Here is a 20,974-nt window from a genome sequence, read left to right on the forward strand (position 1 = left end):
CTGTCATCATTCAGTTTGTGAATGAAAAACTCTGTAATAAAATGGAACAAATATTGAGCATAATCCAGCGATGTTTCTTCTCTCTTCTCTCCTTCTCTCCTCTCTCCTTCTCTTGCTGTTTCTTCCCTGCCCTTTCAAGGTCTCCTTCTCTTGTTCTTTCTCACGTAAAGTTCACAAAACTGCGAATTTTAGGACCCACTTCAAGCCCAAGGCACTACAAATTTAATGGCTCATTTCATTAAAGAACTATACGTCTTATATTTTTCATTACTTTGGTCTGGTCCTGATTAGGTCAGATGAAATCAGGGGTCCAGTCCTTTTTGCATGCTGAGCTAATTTGTGTCTCGACCCTGCTCACTTGTGTCTCAGCTAATATTGCTCCATCCAACCTCCTTTTCTTGTGATAGAATCCTGATTGCCTGAAAGCTTCGACTTGTCCTCTGTAACCAACTTCAAGCTCAGTAAACAGTAGCGCAGTCAGTTTCCGTATGGCCGGCTCGCACAAATTAACTACCACTCAGGGTTCTTCTTTCTTCCGCACACGATACAGAAAGAGAGTTCACATTCTTTACTTTATTTTTGTTGCACTCGTCTTTTTTATTTTCAGATCCAAATATTTCTGCTGGTTCGTTACTTCAGCCCTGCATGCTTCTAAAGCAAAAGCATACCGTGCGTGTCCCTGAAGCAAAATAGGTGATTCCTTTCCAATTCGTTGGGTGTGCTTGGCATCATGAGCTATGAGTCAGAAACTTGTGCATATCTGTTCGCGCCGCCTCCTTCTGACACCAAACCATTCGGTGAGAAAGCTGAGAGACGGCGCAAAGAATACCGTCACTATGGCGGACGTTGTGGGGTTGCTCGCCTCGGCCATCGTTACGCAGGTGGGCGCAGAGCTCGGTTCTGCCATCGGGGATCAGGTCACCATTCTGTGCAACGTCAAGGACGACATGGAGGACATGAAGGAGACGCTGCTGTCCATGGCGGCGGTGCTCAAGGACGCTGAGAGGCGGTCGGTCAGGGAGCAGGCAGTACGGCTGTGGCTGAAGCGACTCAAGGACGCCGCCTACAACATCTCCGACATGCTCGACCAGTTCGAGGAAGACTCTAAACAAGCCGATGGAAAGGTAACGCTACAAATTTGATCATTATGGTCGTACAAGTGCCCTCGTATATAATCATTTCACAATGTTATTGTTTGTCAATTATGGTCAAGTTTGGATAGGTAGTTATTATCCTAGACAGGTCCTTTTAAAAACTGTTAGTGATAGGTAGTTATTATCAACAAATGGAACTATTAAAAAATTGTTGGTAATAATGGCTATTATAACATGCGGTTTTTAAATATAGCCGTATGTGAGTTCCGAAGTGTGAATCGTCTGTGATCATAAACGATTCTCAAGAAACATCAGTAATAAACAATCAAGTTAAATCATTTCTGTGGTAGTTTATATGTAGACCTCTTTTTCAGGTTCGCTCTTTGATATATATATCAATCTCTGGATCAGTAGCTGATACACACATATTACAATAAAAATAATATCAAAGTCACACATCCGAATATATTAACTCCAAAGAGTACATAGTCTTACATAGATCTCAACCTTATGGTTCATTACAACCACGGCCGACTGGCCAAATGAAATAAAAACAGTGGAACAGCTAGATAGAGCCCAATGCCTAAAGGCAATTGGGTGTGGACGCAGGCTTAGTCTTCTTATTCATCATCTTCATCCCGAGTAAAGTCATACTCTGACTCTGCATCTAAACAGTAAGCAAGAAAGAGTAAAAAAGTACTCGGTAAGCCCTAAAATTATCCAATATGTTTAAGATACTTTAGGGATTTCGCGTAAATCCATGGGGCTCAGTTTGAGCGCAAAGCAAGTTTTCATGCAAGTGATTAAAGGTGATAACCTGATGTAAATACTTTTAGTTGAAAAGCAGGTTTTGATTAGCAAGGGGGTTGTTGGCCCTAGGAAAAGCTTACCCATTCCCCGCGGTTCCTATCTTTTAACATGATCAACACTAGTTCATGGCTCCATGCCGTCATTCTTCCAAAATACTCACACGACAAGAAATACTCACGCATACAACCCCACCATGCTAGTCATTGTGTGGCCGATACTTCACATATACATGACCACAAATACGACTATTTGAATAGATTTATACTTTGCAGAGGTTGAACAATATTACCCGCATGATACGCTTAATCTCCACCCATTGCGCTCGGAGGAGTGAGACATAACGAGACTCCTCACATATCCTTCCTTGCAAGACTTCTACTACGGGACACACCAGGGTTACCGACCTCACCAAAGAACTTGTCTGACCTCACCAAGGAACTGATCTTTATCTAGTTGACCTCACTGAAGGAACTGGTCCATGCCGGTCCGTAAGCCTCATATAGAGTGCTTGATCCATATATTTGCAAATAATCCATCCTCCCCTGGTTCCCATTGCTCTCAGCCTCCTAGTAGTTGTACATTTTGGTCGGGTAGAAGAAGGGTCAAGCATCTTACCATAATAAAGAACATGTGGTTGCACGAGGGTGGCTTGACACAACAACACAATGATTTGATCCTTAAATGACCGGGGCAAGCATCTTCAACAAAACCAACAATCCTCCCTTGAGAACTTGCTCCCATGAGGCACCCTCCTCTGAGGATTACTTTTCTCACCCTCGCTCAAAAAGTTTGCCCACCATGTTTCTAATGTTACCAGAACCCTTTTTCTTTACCCACACACACCATCAAACACCACTACACAATTTAAACATTTGTAAAAGCATGAATTGAATAACTAAATGTGTGATAAAATATCATACATGTATAAAGTACAATGCTCATTACATTTTTGTTGTTTTTAAAAATTCAAGAACTCAAACCAATCCTCTCAAAAACTCCTTTTTCAAAACAAATAAGCAAAAGAAAAATCTTTCCTTTAAGCAAAAGAAAGGAATTTTCATAAAGATGCTCCCCTCAATAGAATAACCAAAGAAATTAAGGGACATATGAGGATATGTGTTTGAATTATCATGGTATGTTCTTTTAAGAATAGGTATGAATCATGATAAGCATGTTCTAAATATGAAAAGCCATGACAGAAGATATAACATGATCGAATATATGGGGATATACAAAAGATCATATGAACAAGCATTTCACTCATATCACAAGTAGATATATGTGAATATAAAAAGTATGAGTGTTTAGAATAGCTCACAAAATCAGTGAAGATGCTATTGTGTCCAACAAGCCTCTTGAAGGCCATCACAAGAGTATGGAAAGCCATCCAAGTTTCGATTATGTCAAGCAAAGAACCAAGATCCATTAAGCTCTTGTTCTTTACCCCTTGTTCCAAAAACCTACATAGCACTAGAGAATGTCGAGGCCTTAGTACTGGCGTTAGTGATAAAATATTTAGGAATCCATTACTGAGACACCCGACCAAAAGTAGGCACAACATGAGTATTCTTATGAGAAAAATTAGTTTTAGCTTTTTCCATGTTACTAGCAACAAAAGGTGATGACTATTTCATCCGAGGCACAAAATGAGGAGTTAAAACCTCATGAGGAATAAAATGTGCCTTTCTCAAATTAAACCTAGCATGAAACCTTTCTTTCCTTTGTTGTTAAGCTAGTCTAAAACAAAAATCTACTTGATGACCATCTCCATCACATTAAGTGCAAGTATATTTACCATGATGTTTAGACTTCGAAGAAAAAGATGCAACATTTGCATTCATAGTAGAAGATAAAAATCTAACAAACTTAAAAACAACCTTCTTAGGTTCACCAAGTGGTTCAAATTTGTCACTTTCAAGAGCTCTAAGGCCACTCCCAATACTTTGTTGCTTAGATGATGTCTAAGAGGAGAGGGAGAGTAAGAAATTGATGTTAAGAAATAAGCCTCTAATGCATGCATGTGTGTTGCTTATTTCCTGAGGTCTCTAAAAGCAATTTATTGTCTCACAACCATCTAGGATTTTTCAAAGAGCTAGTTTCTTCCATAAGAAACAAGCTCCTTCTCTTTCCTCTCTAAATTGCATGCCACATCATCTTTTTGCTTAGGTGGACACCTAATTAATATCTAAGAAACTAGCATTAGGAGTGGCCTAATAACAGTTGGTGCATTTGTCTTAAAACGAGTATAAGATCAAAACCTAAACCTTATTTACATGTGCTTATCTTAGATGAATCTAAAATCAATTTTATATTTTTCTTTCTCTAAGAAAAGCGCTCTAAAGTTCCTGTTAAATAAACTTATTTAGAAAGAGCTAGGCACTTGTCACAAGCAACATTTATGTGTTTCTTTTGATTATGATAATTAGAGTAGGAAAAAAACCTCATAAGTAACCATATCATTAGCTATTTGAGAAACTCTAGTATTAGCATCATGCAAATTTGATTAAAGAATTGAGCAATTAGAACAAGAAGTTCAATCAAGCAAATAAGAAGTTGAACAACTTGTATCTTCAACTTGTTTACAATTCAACACAACAAGTTTCTTATTCTTCTTAATTTTATTATTAAGTTTTTCAATAGTAGAAGCATGGACATCTCTAAGAGAAGTAAGTTAAGAATAAATTAAGTCACATGATTTGCAAGCATCATCATTGGAAATCAAAATTTTAAGTCTTGCAATTTCAGAATTAAGTGATTCGATCAAAACATCATGTTTCTTAATTTTCTTATTTCTTTTCTCTAAGAGAGTACCAAGACGAACAACAACATATGATAAGTCATCATAAGCAGGTAGTATCTCGTTACCGTCGATGTTATGTTCATCTTGGTAAAGCTTTCCTTGTTGCTTGCCATAAGACACATTCCCGTCAATACATATACCATCTTGCCTTAGGATGTTGTGTCATCTTCGCTGATCTCTGTGTCAACATTGCTCAAGTTGACTTGCTCAAGAGCCACAAGAACTCAATGCCCAACCTTGTTGTTGAGAAAATTCTTCTTCTTGAAAGTGCCCTTTTTTCTCTCATTTTCCTCACTTGATGTTCTACTTGCGAGCTTTGGACAATTTATTGTTCTATGATTAAGTTCACCGCACTCAAAACATCTCGGAGGTTCTCTTCCCCTTCACTTTCTCACTCTGATATTTTGCAAATCTTTATTAAAATGAGTAGAGAGAAATGTTAACTCTTCTTCAGGAATCTGCTCAAGCTGATCATTAGTGATAAAAAGGATAAAACAATGCTTGATGAAGAAGACTCAGAGTTAGATATGTTATGTTGGGAAACCAAATAAATTGATTTATTAGAATTCTTTCTACCAAAGACATATAGCTCATGACTTTCAATTTATAATAAAGAACAACCAAAGTAAGTATACTTATGACATTAGATTCTCTAATATATGTAACTTTCATCTCTCATACCGACATATCTAAAACTCCTAGTAATTGATTGCATTCTCAGCATCCATATATAACATTAACAAAACGTAAACTATTAAGAATTTTATTTAAACGAGCAAAAAAATAATCAACCGACACATCAGGATTCATCTCAAATTTTATGTAATCTTTCTTATATAAATCTTGATGTACGTCTTTAATAGTAGATGAGCCTTTATGGTAATCAAAAATTGCTTTCCATATCTCATACACCGACTTGAGATGAACAACTCGATCGAAGTCACTTCTTTCTAAGGCTTGTATGATCAAGTTCCTTGCCTTGCTTTTCTCCTCGATGTGTGGCATGTTCTGCGCCGTCATTTCATTATTCTTTGGAACCTCGTACGGCTTGTAGACTTTCTCCCAAATTGTAAAGCCATGTGTTTGAATGTAAGCCTATATTTTCGCCTTCCAGAACAAATCAACACCATAAAAAACATAAGGTTTTGTTGAATACCTATCTGACACCATATCGCTAATTATCAATTAAGATGAAATATATAGGTGTCTAGCTCTGTTACCATTTGTAGGATCAATTACACCCAAAATACCCAATAAGAGGGAGGGTGAATGATTGCGGAAGCTAAATTTAAATTTTTATTGTATAAAATAGACAATCATGCGAAACTATTCCAACAAGGATCAAGTCGATCAGATCTCTGAACCTAAAGATATGAAATTCACAAGGAGATTGTGACGGACTGTAACGAAAACAGATCAAACCTAAATATTTCAATAAATACAAAAATTTGACCAACCAAAATTTCTTAGAGTTACCTTTATGCTCTAGAATGATTTTGGATGGATCAAACCAATACAAATCACAACGATCAAACGATCCACCAAAAATCACCAAAAAAGACGAAAGCGAAAAGCACAGTGAAAAACTTACAAAATTCAATCGGCATTGCATGGATGGGTTACAAGATACATCTCCAAATCATTCCCAAAAGGTTCTACTTGAACCCCTAATTTTTCTATCCAATCTCCTATTCCAATCTTCTCGAGTGACTATTGCTCTACCGAAACACATCTGTGGCCTATTTATTATCAATCACAGCAAAATACAACTCTCGATTGGCCTCTGTCTCTATCACCGGACTGGGCTATCTCGCACCAGGGCTCATCAAACCAGCCCACTCACCTCCTGCGCGAGTACCCTCAGTCCACATGGGCCAGCCGCCTGCCGTACTCAATGCCTCTCAAGGTCTCCACACATAGTTTTTTTATATTTTATAACATTAATATTTAAATAAATAGACTCTTGATATAAAGATTTGCACAAATAGACGCCTACTGCCTCTTTCAGAGAGCGGTTATCATGCCACGGTGGCACAAGCACCTCTTACCGCCCTCTCAGAGGGCGGTTAGGTCTTATAGCCCTCTGAGAGGGCGGTTAGCGCCCGTGCCACCGTGGTTCTGCGTGTTCGTCCCTCACCGTCCTCCGAGAGGACGGTTAGCGCCCTTACTACCCTCTCAAGGGGCGGTTAGCTTAGTTTTATTATAAAAATAACAAAAAACTCAGAAGTTGTCTAAGATAAAAATAACAAAAATCCCAGAAAATATTAAGTGAAGATAGAATAAATATATATAAGTAAAATAAAAAAACCACACTGAATGTTAGATAGAATGTGTACATGAGATGAATACATAAAATTTGAACATTACTAATAGCATGTAGGCTATATCTAAGATACATACACAATTAGGTAATGGATTAAAAATGATATAACCACCTTGAATTCAACAAGTACAACATTTTGTAGCATAAACATTACAGACGAAATGGCCCTTGAAGCTGTCTGTGCCTTATCTCCCGTTCCATCCAATGGTAATCGTATTCTGGGAATTTTGGTCTACGTAGTGCCGGTATATATGAAAAATAATCAAAGTTAGGATCCCAGTCATCTGCCCTGTCGTTAGAGAATTCGCAACAGCATGGAGTTCTCTGAGGAGTAAGCACGAAATCATCATCATCAGAACCAACCCCTTCGGCTGTGGCGGAAGTGGTAGAAGCACGTCCTCTTGTGGTTATTGTCGAACGACCACCTCTTTCACGGCGGCCCGAACCACCACCTCTTTCACAGCGGTGTGAAGGTCTCGAATGACCACATCTGCGTCTCCAGTTATGTCCGAGTAGGCAGCCGTCACCAAAGAGTAGATGCAGCCTAAAAAGTTCTTGATGGGTTTGTTCAGCAACTCTTCATCATGAGGGAATACTTAGTATAAAAAAGAGCATACTGAAATATAAACGTGTCTTAGAAGTGCAACATAACAATTAATTGGGACATGTAATAACAATGAACGTATCTTAATATACTCCTCGTACTATTGAGGGTGCATAAATATCGTGTGTGCTCGCTTGCTAAAACACTTTGCTATGTCGGCTAGTTCACACACCTTGATATATCTCTTACGGCACTCTAATCAGTGCGTCTTTAGGTCCATGGAGGACACAGAGCTTATCGTTCACCACCATTCCTCCATGGTGAAACAGGGACAGCGGGTCATGGCCTGCCATTTCGACAGCACTTTGTTCAGGTTCTCCTCCTTGAACACATCATCACCTTTTGCCTGCATCTCCCTCATACTCTGTAGGGCTATCATTGAGAATTTGGATGTCCAAGAGAAATGTCTGCATGAGGAGGAGGCAGCCACGGTAGTGGTGTTTCGGAAAAAATGCGATGCCATGACCTTCTCGTTGCCTCGGCCTCGCCTTCTATAAGCAAGGATCGAAGGTGTATGCACCAAGTGTAGGTATGTAATTTAGAGATAGTGTATGCATTGGATACCTTCCCGCAGCGAGCGGTCACTGGACTATGAGTAGTCTGCAACGTGCGGTCACATCAGTCTAAAAAGGTGGCTGTGAGTGGTTTCGTCAGTCTAAAAAGTTAACAACGAGGAGTCGCATCTCCCTAAAAAGGTGGCAGCGAGAGGTGAATTGACTCTGAGAAGCTAGTAGAGTGATGTCACATGGGATTAAGAAATGCATTAATGACATGGTAAGTAGTAATGTCTGAACTTGTAATACATAGGAAGCATATGTGCGGTCACATCGCTTATAAAAGGCGGCAGCATGCGGTCACATTGCGCATAAAAGACGATTTCGTTAATCTGAAAAGGCACTAGCGCACAATCACATGTAGTACATGAAAAGTAGACACGTCCGAATATATAAGACTAGTTTGCGAATCTAACATGCATCATGAAACAAACATCTAAGTTATGAAAGCAAAGATAAAATCTTACTACTGCCTCTCCCGCAATGGTCGACAAGTTAGTGGTAGGGGTTTTGATTCGGAGGGTTTTGTTCTGCCGGCATTAGAGGGACGGACTCGGGATCGGGAGGTGGCTGGCCCGGCAGCAGTTATGGACGGAGGGCGGGATGGCAAGGCGGGGCGTCGCCAGCCACAGGTGGCAGAGGATGGCAGTTGGATGGGGCTGGCAGCTGGGCAGGCGATAAAGTGGCCCGGCGACACCGAGTTAGCATGATGGTGGCGGATCTGGCGACGACAATGCCATTGGGGATGGTAGGAGGTGGGCAGGGCAGGGGCGAGAACTGCTGCATAGGGTGAAAGAGAGAGAAAGCACGATTCTGGTTGATGTAGAAGACGGCACATGTTGGTCGACTGTAAATTTTATTAAAAACAGTTGCCTGAGCTATGTCTATCTCAAAAAAAAAAACGTATTAACATGAAAACACAGACTTTTGACTTTTGAGGATTTCCTCTGCGGTAAACGGGACAAGGATGGAAAGTTGGCAAAGTGAGAGGGAATGCGAACACACTTTTGCAGCAACAGCCAACTATATATGAATGCAATTGTTTATTGCATCAGAATTTTTTTGAAATAATTTGTTAGTTCCTGTTTCAGGTGGCAGTTGGAGAGCAGGTTCTATTCCACAGAATTTTGTAAAAACGATGCTTCTTTCGATCCTTTGTTTAGTTTTTCAACTAAGAAATGTATGAAATTCCTTGCAGATGCTAGGAATGCTATCATGCCTCCCAATTACATGCAAGAAGATCGTCCTGGCTAATAGGATGAAAAAGATGAGAGGGGATTTGAGGAGGATTGATGAGCAGCAAAGGAGTTTCAATTTCACACGGAGCACCAGCGCTAGTATTGACCAGCAGCACCATGATCAGCGTCGTCGAACATCATCTGAAGTAAATGACGCAGATATCGTAGGGAGGGATGGAGAAAAGCAGGCAATCATAGGCATGTTATCTGCAAGTGAAAATAAACAGGAGACCATGATTGTTCCTATCTATGGCCTTGGAGGGATGGGCAAGAGTACCTTGGCAGGGCTGGTTTATAATGACAACCAATTCATCAAGAAGTATGATCATCGAGTATGGGTTTATGTGTCCCAGGTATTTGATTTGGAGAAAATAGGATGGTCTATAATTTCTCAACTACAAAAAACGGGAAACCAACAGAATACAGATATGGAGTTGATAAACCAGAGCCTTGATGATCTGCTTCCTAACAAGAAGATTCTGATTGTTTTAGATGACATATGGGAAGAAAATGACTTTGAGTTGGAGAAATTGAAGCGAATGCTTCGTGTGGGCAAAAAGGGCATCATGATAGATGTCATAGTAACCACACGCAAGGAAGATATTGCAAAGAAAATTTGTACCAAGGAGCAATACAAGCTAGAGCCCTTGCAAGATGACATGTGCTGGTGTATAATAAAAAGATTCAGTCAATTACAACGTAAAACTAACAAAGAACAACATGAGCGTATAGGACAAGAGATTGCAAAGAAATGCGGGGGTGTTGCTTTAGCTGCTCAAGCACTTGGATACATGCTAGAATCTAAGGATCTGCATGGGTGGTCAGAAGTGAACAATAGTGATATCTGGAAGGAATCGTCTGAAGATGAATATTCACCACATAGTACAGTGCTTCCGTCCTTGAAGTTAAGTTTTGAAAGCATGCCACCACGTCTGAGGTTATGCTTTTCATATTGTGCCATCTTCCCAAAAGGCTATGATATTATTGAAGATGATTTGATTTACCAATGGACTGCTCTCGATTTCATTGAGCCATCCAGGGGCAAGGAATACATGAAGCAACTTTTTGGGATGTCCTTCCTTCAACATTCGAAGTTGCCTTCGGTGAGTTACTGTATAACTGCAAAAAATACTATTATTTTCCCTCTTATTAATTGTCAGTTATCAGACAACTTGTTTTTGCGTACATACATAACGCAGTCCATCGTATATACATAATGCAGCCCATATAGGCATATAGAACATAGACTATGTTTTGAAGTTTTGTTTAAAGAAATTCTTTTATATACTTTTAGTTGTGGAAAAAGTATAGGCAAAATTGCTGTGGGCTCCCTTTAAGTATTTGATCTAGTTCCTAAGAAAGCATGTTAGAATAAACAATATAAAAATGACAAGGTAGCATATATGGATACCTTAGCTCAGGAGGGGATAATTACCTTTCATGAATCTTAATTAATACTCATCAAATTATTATTTTTTAAAACATGGTTGTATATTTCAAACGAGTGCCAAAGAACTAGGCCCTATCTGACACTTAGAAAATAAACCTGGTCGTATTGATTGTATATTTGTATGTTTCCAATATTAGACTTGAACCATTTCATTATTTTCTAATATAATGAGTAATCTTACTGAAAAAATAGAAATAGTGAGATATTTCGTTAGGGTTGATTAATTTCATTGGAACAAAAAAATATATGTTAGACTTAGAACTTTTAGACATAATTTCTTCATAGTCTTTTCCTCCAGATCCCAAGTTCAAGTTAAATTTCTTGTCATTTTTCTATTTGTTTTGGGAGCATAAAAGTCTTTTGCTCCTGAACAAGCTGGTTGACCCTAATTGTTACTTTCGCAATAGCACTACGAGAATTCAATCACAGATTCACAGTAAATGTTGAGACAAAACTGAATGTGTGTGCGCGCGTGCACGAAAGAGAGATGTCCAAGCATCCTTCCTCTTTATTTCCAACTAGCTAGAAGATACCCTGTGAGTATTTGTACGGACAAGTAGTTTCTTAATATGAAGATAGGGCACAACATAATCAAGATCAATTGTTCATCATTAGCGTGTCCCCCTAATTGTTCAATTGTTCATTGTAAGCGTCTCCCGGCCTAATTGCAAGTTTTCCGAAAGAGAAAAAAGATGCAGTCTTACTAAGCACTTTAGGAGAATCTGCAATTAGGGGCCCAACTCTAAAGTATTGGCTGTAGAAAACCCAACATTGGAAAACCTTAGGTGAAGCATACGTACAACTTATTTGTACAAATGGGTTGCATGAGAAGCATTAATGAATACAAATCTATACGAATAGCAATAAAATGGCTAGAAATCACTATACCCAGCCATCAAAACGAATAACTAAAATACATGGATTCTTAAATAAGACAATGAGACATGCACGATAGTTAGGAATTACATTTGTGTTGTTTACATTTTCTAAACTCCCTCCGTTCTTTAATAAGATGCCATTTTAGCTCTAGGCAAATAGAACAATGTATCAATTAATTCTTCCACCCATGTCATGTCTACTCCTGTTGACTCCTTCCACATCCAATTAATGACACCAAATCTACCAATCCACCACTCATTTAATCCAAACACCATTTTCCAATTGATTTTAACATGAGCTCTTTAGTAGAGCACCACTAGAGAAGCAAAAAAAAAAAAAAAAAAAAAAAAAAAAAATCTATTAGAAAACAAAAACAAGTTCCTAAAACATCATCTATTTGAGAATGTAACACTCTTCCAGCGATGTGGATTTGACATGTGTTCTAACTAGTTTGCATCAGATGGATATATATGAAAGATGTGTGTACAATTGCCCCTGGAAAGCAGAGCTGCAACTATAGTATTGCTATGAAAAGTGGACTAGAATTAATAACTTGCCTGATTGGATTATGACCTCAAGGGAACTGTTATACAACATGGTGCTCTTTTCGTTTTGCAAAATTGTTTAATACATGTATGCTTGGGAAACATTGTCCGAGCGAGATGAGAGCTGGGTTTCTTGTGCGAATTTTCCTGCATTATTGGTTACGGACTGTGGTTGCGCGTGATGACTGTTGGAAATCAATAAAGCTGTAGGTGAAATTTGCAGTTAGTGTAGTAGTTTCAGAAATGCATATGCTTAAGCATAGAAAAAATTTCTAAAAGGAAAATTTTGAATATAATACTTTGTTACTAGTGTAAATATTTGCACTTAAAATACATGTTGCACCTGTACGGTCACAAAAAGATATGTTTCTTGAGTTTAGTTCCAACTCTCAAAATATCACTGCTATAGAAAGATCATCTCGGCTCCGTTTTCATTGTCGGTTATTACTGAACCGGCAGTGATTATATGTCATTGCCGGTTCTTAAGTTCTAGGCGCACATAAAAAGCCAAGCTAGTAAGAACCGGCAATGATAGTCAAATTATCACTATCGGTTATTAAAAAGACGTGCATAAAAAGACATGTTTTTAATAATCAACAGTGATAATATTTATCTCAATTGGTTCGTATTCTAAACCGGCAGTGATAATATTTATCACTATCAGTTCATAATTCAAACTGATAGAGCAATAATTGTCGAAGACAAACCGATGTGCTAATTATTATCACTGCAGGTTTGTATTTCAAACTGACTATGATAATTCTTCTATAAATAGAACATATCTCCCACAGCCACCCTAATCTTATTTACCTCTCCCGAAGCTGCTCCCGAGGGGTAATGGTGGTCGAAGTAGAGTGGTAGTCACCGTCTTCACTGCAGCCGCCTCTACCCCGTGTGCCTGGCTTCAATGTGTCCTCCGAGCCGTAGCTACCCCAATCTCATTTACCTCTCTCGAAGCCACTCCCGAGGGGTAGTGGCGGTCGAAGTGGAGCGGTGGTCACCGTCTCCACTGCGGCCGTCTCTACCCCTTGTACCTGGCTTCAACGTGTCCTCCTAGCTGTAGCCACCTCGCCGTCCACCGAGTTCTGAGCCGTAGCCACCTCATGTTCGTCGAACCCGACGTCCGTCGATCCCACTGTCTCCTGAGCCAACGCGCTGCCACGCGCCTTCCCCGTCTCCTCTCTTCATCTCCACTGCGCATGCGAATGTTGTGTGAAGATGATTATAGCAATAGGTAGATCTAAACGAATGACAAAAAGCATAATAGCTTCAAGCTAAGTTTGAGTATTAAAGATTATGCTTGTGACATTCATTTAGACTTACTATTTTCACTCGGCTAGCGCGAGATGTATAACAGATGGATTGCTGTATCAGGAGCTCTTTGACGTTGAACGTAAAAAGAGTTCATAGTACAGCAGTTTCGCAACATCTGTTCCTATTTGTAGATTTAGGAATAAAATACTCTACCATTAACATTTCGATATGGTTGCTTCAGTCTTATATTTGATATCAAACTTAAGACAGATCCTCATGTTGAAAAGTTTACGGTAGAGTATTTTTGCAAATGTGGAAGGATTATTACTGCGGGTTCAAGGTATGAACTGGCAATGATAGTTGGGTTATCACTGCTGGTTCAAGACTTTGAATCGACAGTGATACTTACTATCATTGCCGGTTCATAAACCGACAGTGATAATCATGAATTTTCACTGTCATTCAAAAACTGGTAATAATATCAATTTTGAACCAACAATAATGACCTTTTCAATATTGTATTTAGGTGCACTTGTAAATTTCTCAGATTTATTGTCAAAATTGGTACTTCTACAAAATTTCGCTTTTCTGAGCTGCAGGGTGTTATATTTTTCAGCAACTAGCTCTTTAAATGATGTTGGCTTAACTAATCTTCTAAAAATTTCGTAACGAACTAAGGCATCTAGTGGAAGGTGTGGGTGTACACGTACCCATCACTACCTTGGTTGGGGTTCTCGCAACTTGAATTTGGTTTTTTAATACAGTACTACTAGTTTCTCCTAGCTATTCTCATTCTTTTTAATTAATTTTTTTGTGTGATTAACATGTAATATATGTCAATATTTGCTCATGAGTAACATTAGTTATTCCCAACCGTTTACCTGCATATGAAGATAGGATTTTTTTTTTCCTTCTAAAAAAAGGAACATTAGTTGACATCACTCTCATGCTATACTTATCATTACAGACTTCTGGAAAGCAAGTGGTGCGGTACACCATGCATGACCTAGTGCATGACCTGGCAAGATCAGTGATTGGTGATGAGCTAATTGTTTCTGATGCTGCAACAAAGAGCAGTTCAATTGAGCAGAAATACTGTCGGTATGCATTGCTCACAAATTATGACAAGCGAACAAAGTTGTCAAATATTTTGCCCAAGAAAGTTAGGGCACTTCATTTTCTAAATAGCAGCAAACTGGGTCTCCCTGCTGGTGCATTTTCATTTGCAAAGTGCTTGCGTATTTTGGATTTCAGTGAATGCTCTAGTATAATGTTGCCGGCCTTTATTGGCCAACTGAAGCAGCTGAAGTGTCTTATTGCTCCAAGAATGCAAAATGAGAGGCTCCCAGAGTGTATTACTGAACTCTCAAAACTGCAGTACCTAAACCTGCATGGATCTTCTCAAATTTCTGAACTACCTGAATCAATTGGCAAACTCGGTTGTCTAGTATATCTGGGTTTGTCAGGGTTTTCTGGTATATCAAAACTGACAGAATCATTTGGTGACTTAAAAAGTATGGTGCATCTTGACATGTCAGATTGTTCTTGGATAAGAGAACTTCCAGACTCACTTGGTAATCTCACAAATCTGCAGCATATTGAATTATCTCAATGCTACGATGTCAAAGTCATACCAGAGTCTTTTTCTGGCCTCACACAACTCCAGTATTTGAACTTATCATCTTGTCGTTATCTTCGACAGCTACCAGAAGCTATAGGCAGCCTCGTCAATCTTAATTATTTAAACATGTCATATTGTAGGCAAATTAGAGAACTGCCAGAGTCATTTAAGAATCTCCGAAATTTGTTGCATCTCAATTTGACGAACTGCCGCATTGTGAAAGGGTTGCCGAGAGCTCTGCGTGGCCTCACCTTACTAGAACATTTGGATATGTCAAATATTCGTTGGGCTGTTGTGAATAAGGATGATCTATCTAATGCTATGAGAAACCTCACCAATCTCAAGTATTTGAACTTATCACACAGCTTATCTGGACTCTTAGTTATTGAAATTTATGGTACGATTGTTGATTTATTTGATACCCTTACCAATCTGGAGCATCTGGACCTATCCTTGAATCGTACACTCTTGTATCTACCAGAAAGTATTGGTAACCTCAAAAAGTTGCGTACGCTGGATCTCTCAGGTTGCTCTGCGCTCAAGTCCCTACCAGAGAGTGTAGGTGCAATTGGGCTGAAGTCTCTATTGATGGAGGGGTGCTCAGATGAACTGATAGATCAGGCCAATTCTCGGTTGCACTATTCACTAATATTACCACTCTTCAAGGTTCGTGCTGATCATGTCAGTGCTTGCAGCAATCTTAATATGCTCGAGGGTGTAAATGTGGGTGAGTTAAGAATACGTGGTCTTGAAAATGTAAGGTTTCTAGAAGAAGCACGTAAAATTAAGTTGTTGGACAAATCAAATCTTTCAGAATTGACATTGGCTTGGACCGTGCATGCTGATCGACTTCTAGATGACAATGATTTGTTGGGACAACTAGTGCCACCTAGTGGTCTGAAGTACATGACTCTAGAAGGTTATATCAGAACAAGCTTTCCTAGTTGGTTCATGGGCATTTCTCATCATCTCCCGAACCTTCATTTTATTAGCTTGGATAATCTGCCAGCATGTAGAAACCTGCCACCACTTGGACAGTTACCGAACCTAGCAAGGCTGTTCCTCCATATGTTGCCCGGCATTACAAAAATCGACAGGGATTTCTGCCGTGGAAAAGGAGCATTCCGTCGATTGACAGACGTCATGATCTCAATGATGGAAGGATTAGAGGAGTGGAACACAACATACTCTGGTGAGGATGGTGTGGAGGAGCTCATGTTCCCTATGCTAGATGAACTGGAGGTCCTGGATTGTCCAAGGTTGAGGTTGAAACCATGCCCACCAACATTTCGTGAGTGCCTAATATGGACGAGCAACCGGGTTATATCTTCATTGGAGGAGGTAGGTGACGTCGGCCGTGTCACCTCATCTACTCGAAGCACCACGTTGAGGATCAGAGGGAGCTCTTGCCAGAATTTGAGGCTCTTTCAGCACTTCCGTTGCCTCCAAGAGTTGGAAATCACTCAATGTCATAAACTGACGAGCTTGCCAGAGAGCATGCGGCACCTTGTGACCCTTCAGTCGCTGGAGTTGAGGCGGTGCGAAAGGATATCAGCATTGCCAGGATGGCTGGTAGAACTCTCCTCTCTCAGAAGCCTCATCATCGATCGATGTCTTAGCATCGAGTCTTTGCCTCCATGTATACAGCTACTCACCAAGCTCCAGACGCTACGGATTAATGATAACCAGAAACTAAAGCAGTGGTGTGAGTCAGAAGAGAACAAGACGAAGCTCGCTCACATAAAAGATATAGTAAGTTTACTAGATCAAACTGCATTTTATCTAAATTTGGCCTTCAAGTTTTCGTTATACTACTATTTACTTCCTATTTGTTTCCAGCACGTCAATCATCTTCACATATTTTAGTATATAGTGCTCTTTGTTTCCATTCTCTTCATACAGGACTGTATTTTACTTGCTGGAAAATACAAAAATAGGGTAAAATTACAGCAGGGGCAAAATATATTTGAAATTCACCTGCTGTTCTCTATCACATGGATTAGTAAGCTAACACGCCTAAACAATATCATGCAATCCAACTTTCTTTCTATGAAAACAGACAAATCTAAGACAATTACTTCAAAGATGACTTTTGTGTTTGTCAATAGCAAACAAAGTATTGGTAACATGTTCAAGTAACGAAAGTCCGAGGACAGGTAATGTGTGTAAAAGCATAGGAACACGTATTCTCTTTGTTCTGATTCCTGTAGTGAGTGGTGCAGTAATTTCTGTTCCATTACCTTGCCTTTCAATAGAATATGAACGATAACTAACCAATACTCACTTTATCAACTCTACAGATTTATGAGTACTGTGAGCCTGATGCGACACATTCGCTATTGCCCACGAGCCACCATAGTAAATATGTACGGTCACAGTCTGCTGGAAGTCAGAAGTCTGTTCTGCCAACGCAAGCTAATTGCAGTTGAGGGCGCCAATTCTAGCCAGGGGGCGGACCCACCATGATGCAGGTATTCAGCTAGCCAAGGGCCGATCCAACATGATGTAAGGGTATTCAGCTGAATATTTAATTTTTTTTTAAAAAAAAAGTATATAGTAGCTATATTACATATATATATATATATTTAGTTAGATCAGTTTGCTTGCTTGCTGCTTCAATTAATATCCAACAAAATGTGAATGAGCACAAAGTTAAATTGTAATTTTCTTTAAGTACTTTGTAATTCCTCTTAATTAGTTGAAACTTTTCTATTGTGAACAATTTGTACTCTAATTTATTATGCTACTATGGACTTCTTCCATTTTGATTGAACAATTTTTTATGTAAATAATGAATACTCAATCGTGAAATCCTGGTCCACCACTAATTCTAGCTCGAGGAAATTACTTCTCCACACCCAGGACGTGATCGAACTATTTCCATTCGGCACCTCCTTGTATGAACAGATTGCTTTTGTCTTCACGTATACTATGCCATTCTCCTACATTATACAGTATTGTCTTCACGTACATTATGCCATTCTCCTTATATAATTGCTCCCGTGATTAGTTGTGTTATTATGGTTTACCAAAAAATACATTCAGTTTCGAGCAGTTTAGGTTTATTAGAGTTATAGTGGGGAACTCTTTTTCTCTTAAAAAAAAAACTGTTCACGTGATGTTAAAGATTGGTGAATCGCTGATCTTACGAATTTGTAGAATAGATGGGTTACTTTGAATAGACGAATCATAGAACACACAGAGAAATTTTTATACAGCTTCAGATCTCCCTCAAGATAATAACTCTACGTCATGTTTATCTTGTATTGAACAGAGCATGTTACAAGGGGTGCATAGCTATCCTCGACGGATCTAAACTTAGTCAGTGACTTTCATGCTCAGCCTGCTCTGCTTGCAATGGCTTGTGCGACTTCTTGTAATATACCGAGCTTAAGCATATAGATTATAGCAAAGTTCAGTACTTTTAAAAAAATTCTAATTAATTAAAACAATATAAAATCAAGGAATTATATATTTGAATTTGAATATATATATATATATATACACACTCTTGTATGTGTATAGTTAAATACATTATTTTAGCTAAGTATTTCAAAGAGCATCAAACTAATTTCTAATATAACCCCTGCAATAATTTGAATCATATGCATTTTGGTTTAATTATTTTTATGGTTCTTTTAATGGAGATTTGAATTTAAAAATATCTCAAATTCAAATCTATTTCTTAGATTCTTTTCAGCTTAAATCCAAATTGAATTCAAGTATTTTGAATTCAATTCCTCTTCCAAATGTCAGAGCTTCACATCCAAATTTGTAATTCAAATACTCTTATTTATATTTATGCCTAACTGAAATCCAAATAAAAACCCCAATTTCAAATATTCCATTTGAATTTACCCCTAATAAAAATGAACCAAATCATTTTTGTTCTATCAGGCCGCCTCCCTCTCTATTTCTCTGTGCAGCCCAGCGAAAATGGCCCACCCAACCCAGCTCTTCCCTCCCGTCCCCCGCTCTCCTCCACCGGATGCAGGCTGTAGCATGCCTGTGCGGCTCAGTCGGCACGCCAGCCCAGCGTACCGCACCACCCGCTCTCCTCTCACCGATACGCGGGACCCATGCCGCCTTGTGTCTTCTCCCTCTCCTCCAGTTCACCTCGCCACTCGTTGCTACTAGTCACGCCGCCCTCCTCCCGCATTAAACCATGATCACTTTGCGCCCTCTATCTCTCTCTCTCCCTCTGTGCTCTCAGCGAGCGCGTGCTGAGAAGCATGGTGTGCCGCGACTTTGGTGACTACGACCCAGATGACCGGCGCTGAGCTAACACGTGCCACGCCTTTCCTGAGCGGCACCGCAATCCGCCACCTCCCCCCCCCCCCCACACCGCTTGTCACCGCCACTCTGTTCCTCCCCTTCTCTCTTTGTAAAGATATATTCTTTTGGTATCATAGACTTAGTCATATTGGTTTAGATCATCTCACTCGAGTTACTGATTTAGATCTTATTCGTAGCTTGCCTAAATTTAAGGGTGATAGCGAGTTAGTTTGCTCTTCTTGTAGACATGGTAAAATGCATTCAGGTTCACATCCACCTATTAATATGGTTAGGACAAATGCGTCAGGTCAACTTTTACACCTTGATATTTTTGGTCCTTCTACAATATAATCTTTTGGAGGTAAACGATATGTGCTTATTATTGTTGATGACTACTCTAAATATTCTTGGGTTTACTTTATGACATCTAAGGATGAAGTTTTTGGTTATTTTAGAAGTTTAGTTCTTAGATTGTCTATTGATCTCCCTGGATCGTTGAGAGCGGTTAGAAATGATAATGGAACTAAATTTAAAAATTCTTCTTTTGATCACTTATTTGCTAAAAAAGGGATTGAACATTAATTTTCATCACCTAGAGTGTCTCAACAAAATGGTGCAGTTGAAAGGAAGAATAGAACTCTTGTTGAGATGCCTAGGACCATGTTAGATGAATTTTCTACTCCTAGAAAATTTTAGGCTAAAGCTCTATCTACTACTTGATATGTTTCAAAATCATATTTTCTTGAGATCTGAATTGGGTAAAACTTCATATGAGCTACAGTTTGGACATAGGTCTAGTGTATCTCATTTTAGGGTTTTTTGTTGTAAGTGCTTTGTACTGAAATCTGGAAATTTAGATAAGTTTGAGTCCAGATTAACTGATGGTATTTTTTTGAATATCCTATTCATACTTGTGGCTATCGTGTGCTTATTTTGGAGACTAACAAAATTATTGAAACCTGAGAGGTTACTTTCGATGAGGTTAGTCTTGGAACTAAATCAAGTGATGCGGACATAGAACTCCAGGTGGAGTTTGAGAGCATATTTGTGGATGATGATGAGGAGGAGGAGGATGAGATGTTAATTCCTATGATGCAATCAGCCATAGATCCTTTGACACTTTCGACTAATTTGGCTACAGTTGAACATCCTCAAGCTACTACATCATATGTGCATGTTGAAGGAGAAGAAGAGATTGCTTCCAGAGTCAATGCTCCTTTGCACATTCAGCGGAGTCATCCACCTGATCAGATGATTGGAGATTTGAATGAATGAGTCACATGGTCCAGGTTTATTGATTCTAGTTCTCATATTCATTCAGCTTTTGTTGTTTCTTTTGAATCCAAAGATGTTTCATATGTATTAACTGACGAATCTTGGATCAATGCCATGCATGAGGAACTTGAAAATTTTGAACGCAACAAAGTCTGGAAGCTAGTCGCACCTCCTCCGGATCATACCCTTATTGGTACTTAGATGGATTTTCAAAAACAAATAAAGTGATGATGGTATTATTAGAAACAAAGC

At 39.1% G+C, this 20,974-nt stretch overlaps 1 protein-coding gene across 1 annotated transcript; it reads left to right on the forward strand.

Annotated features, from left to right (window-relative positions):
• The first annotated feature begins 794 nt into the window (after window positions 1-794).
• Window positions 795-16,685, forward strand: LOC133898520 (putative disease resistance protein RGA1). Its single transcript, XM_062339241.1, has 4 exons — window positions 795-1,124; window positions 9,384-10,526; window positions 14,519-16,513; window positions 16,665-16,685. The coding sequence occupies exons 1-4, from the start codon at window positions 837-839 to the stop codon at window positions 16,683-16,685; spliced, it is 3,447 nt and encodes a 1,148-aa protein (XP_062195225.1). The 5' UTR covers window positions 795-836.
• Window positions 16,686-20,974: the final 4,289 nt, after the last annotated feature.

Source organism: Phragmites australis, chromosome 18 (genome assembly GCF_958298935.1).
Source record: "Phragmites australis chromosome 18, lpPhrAust1.1, whole genome shotgun sequence".
Classification (NCBI taxonomy): domain Eukaryota; kingdom Viridiplantae; phylum Streptophyta; class Magnoliopsida; order Poales; family Poaceae; genus Phragmites; species Phragmites australis.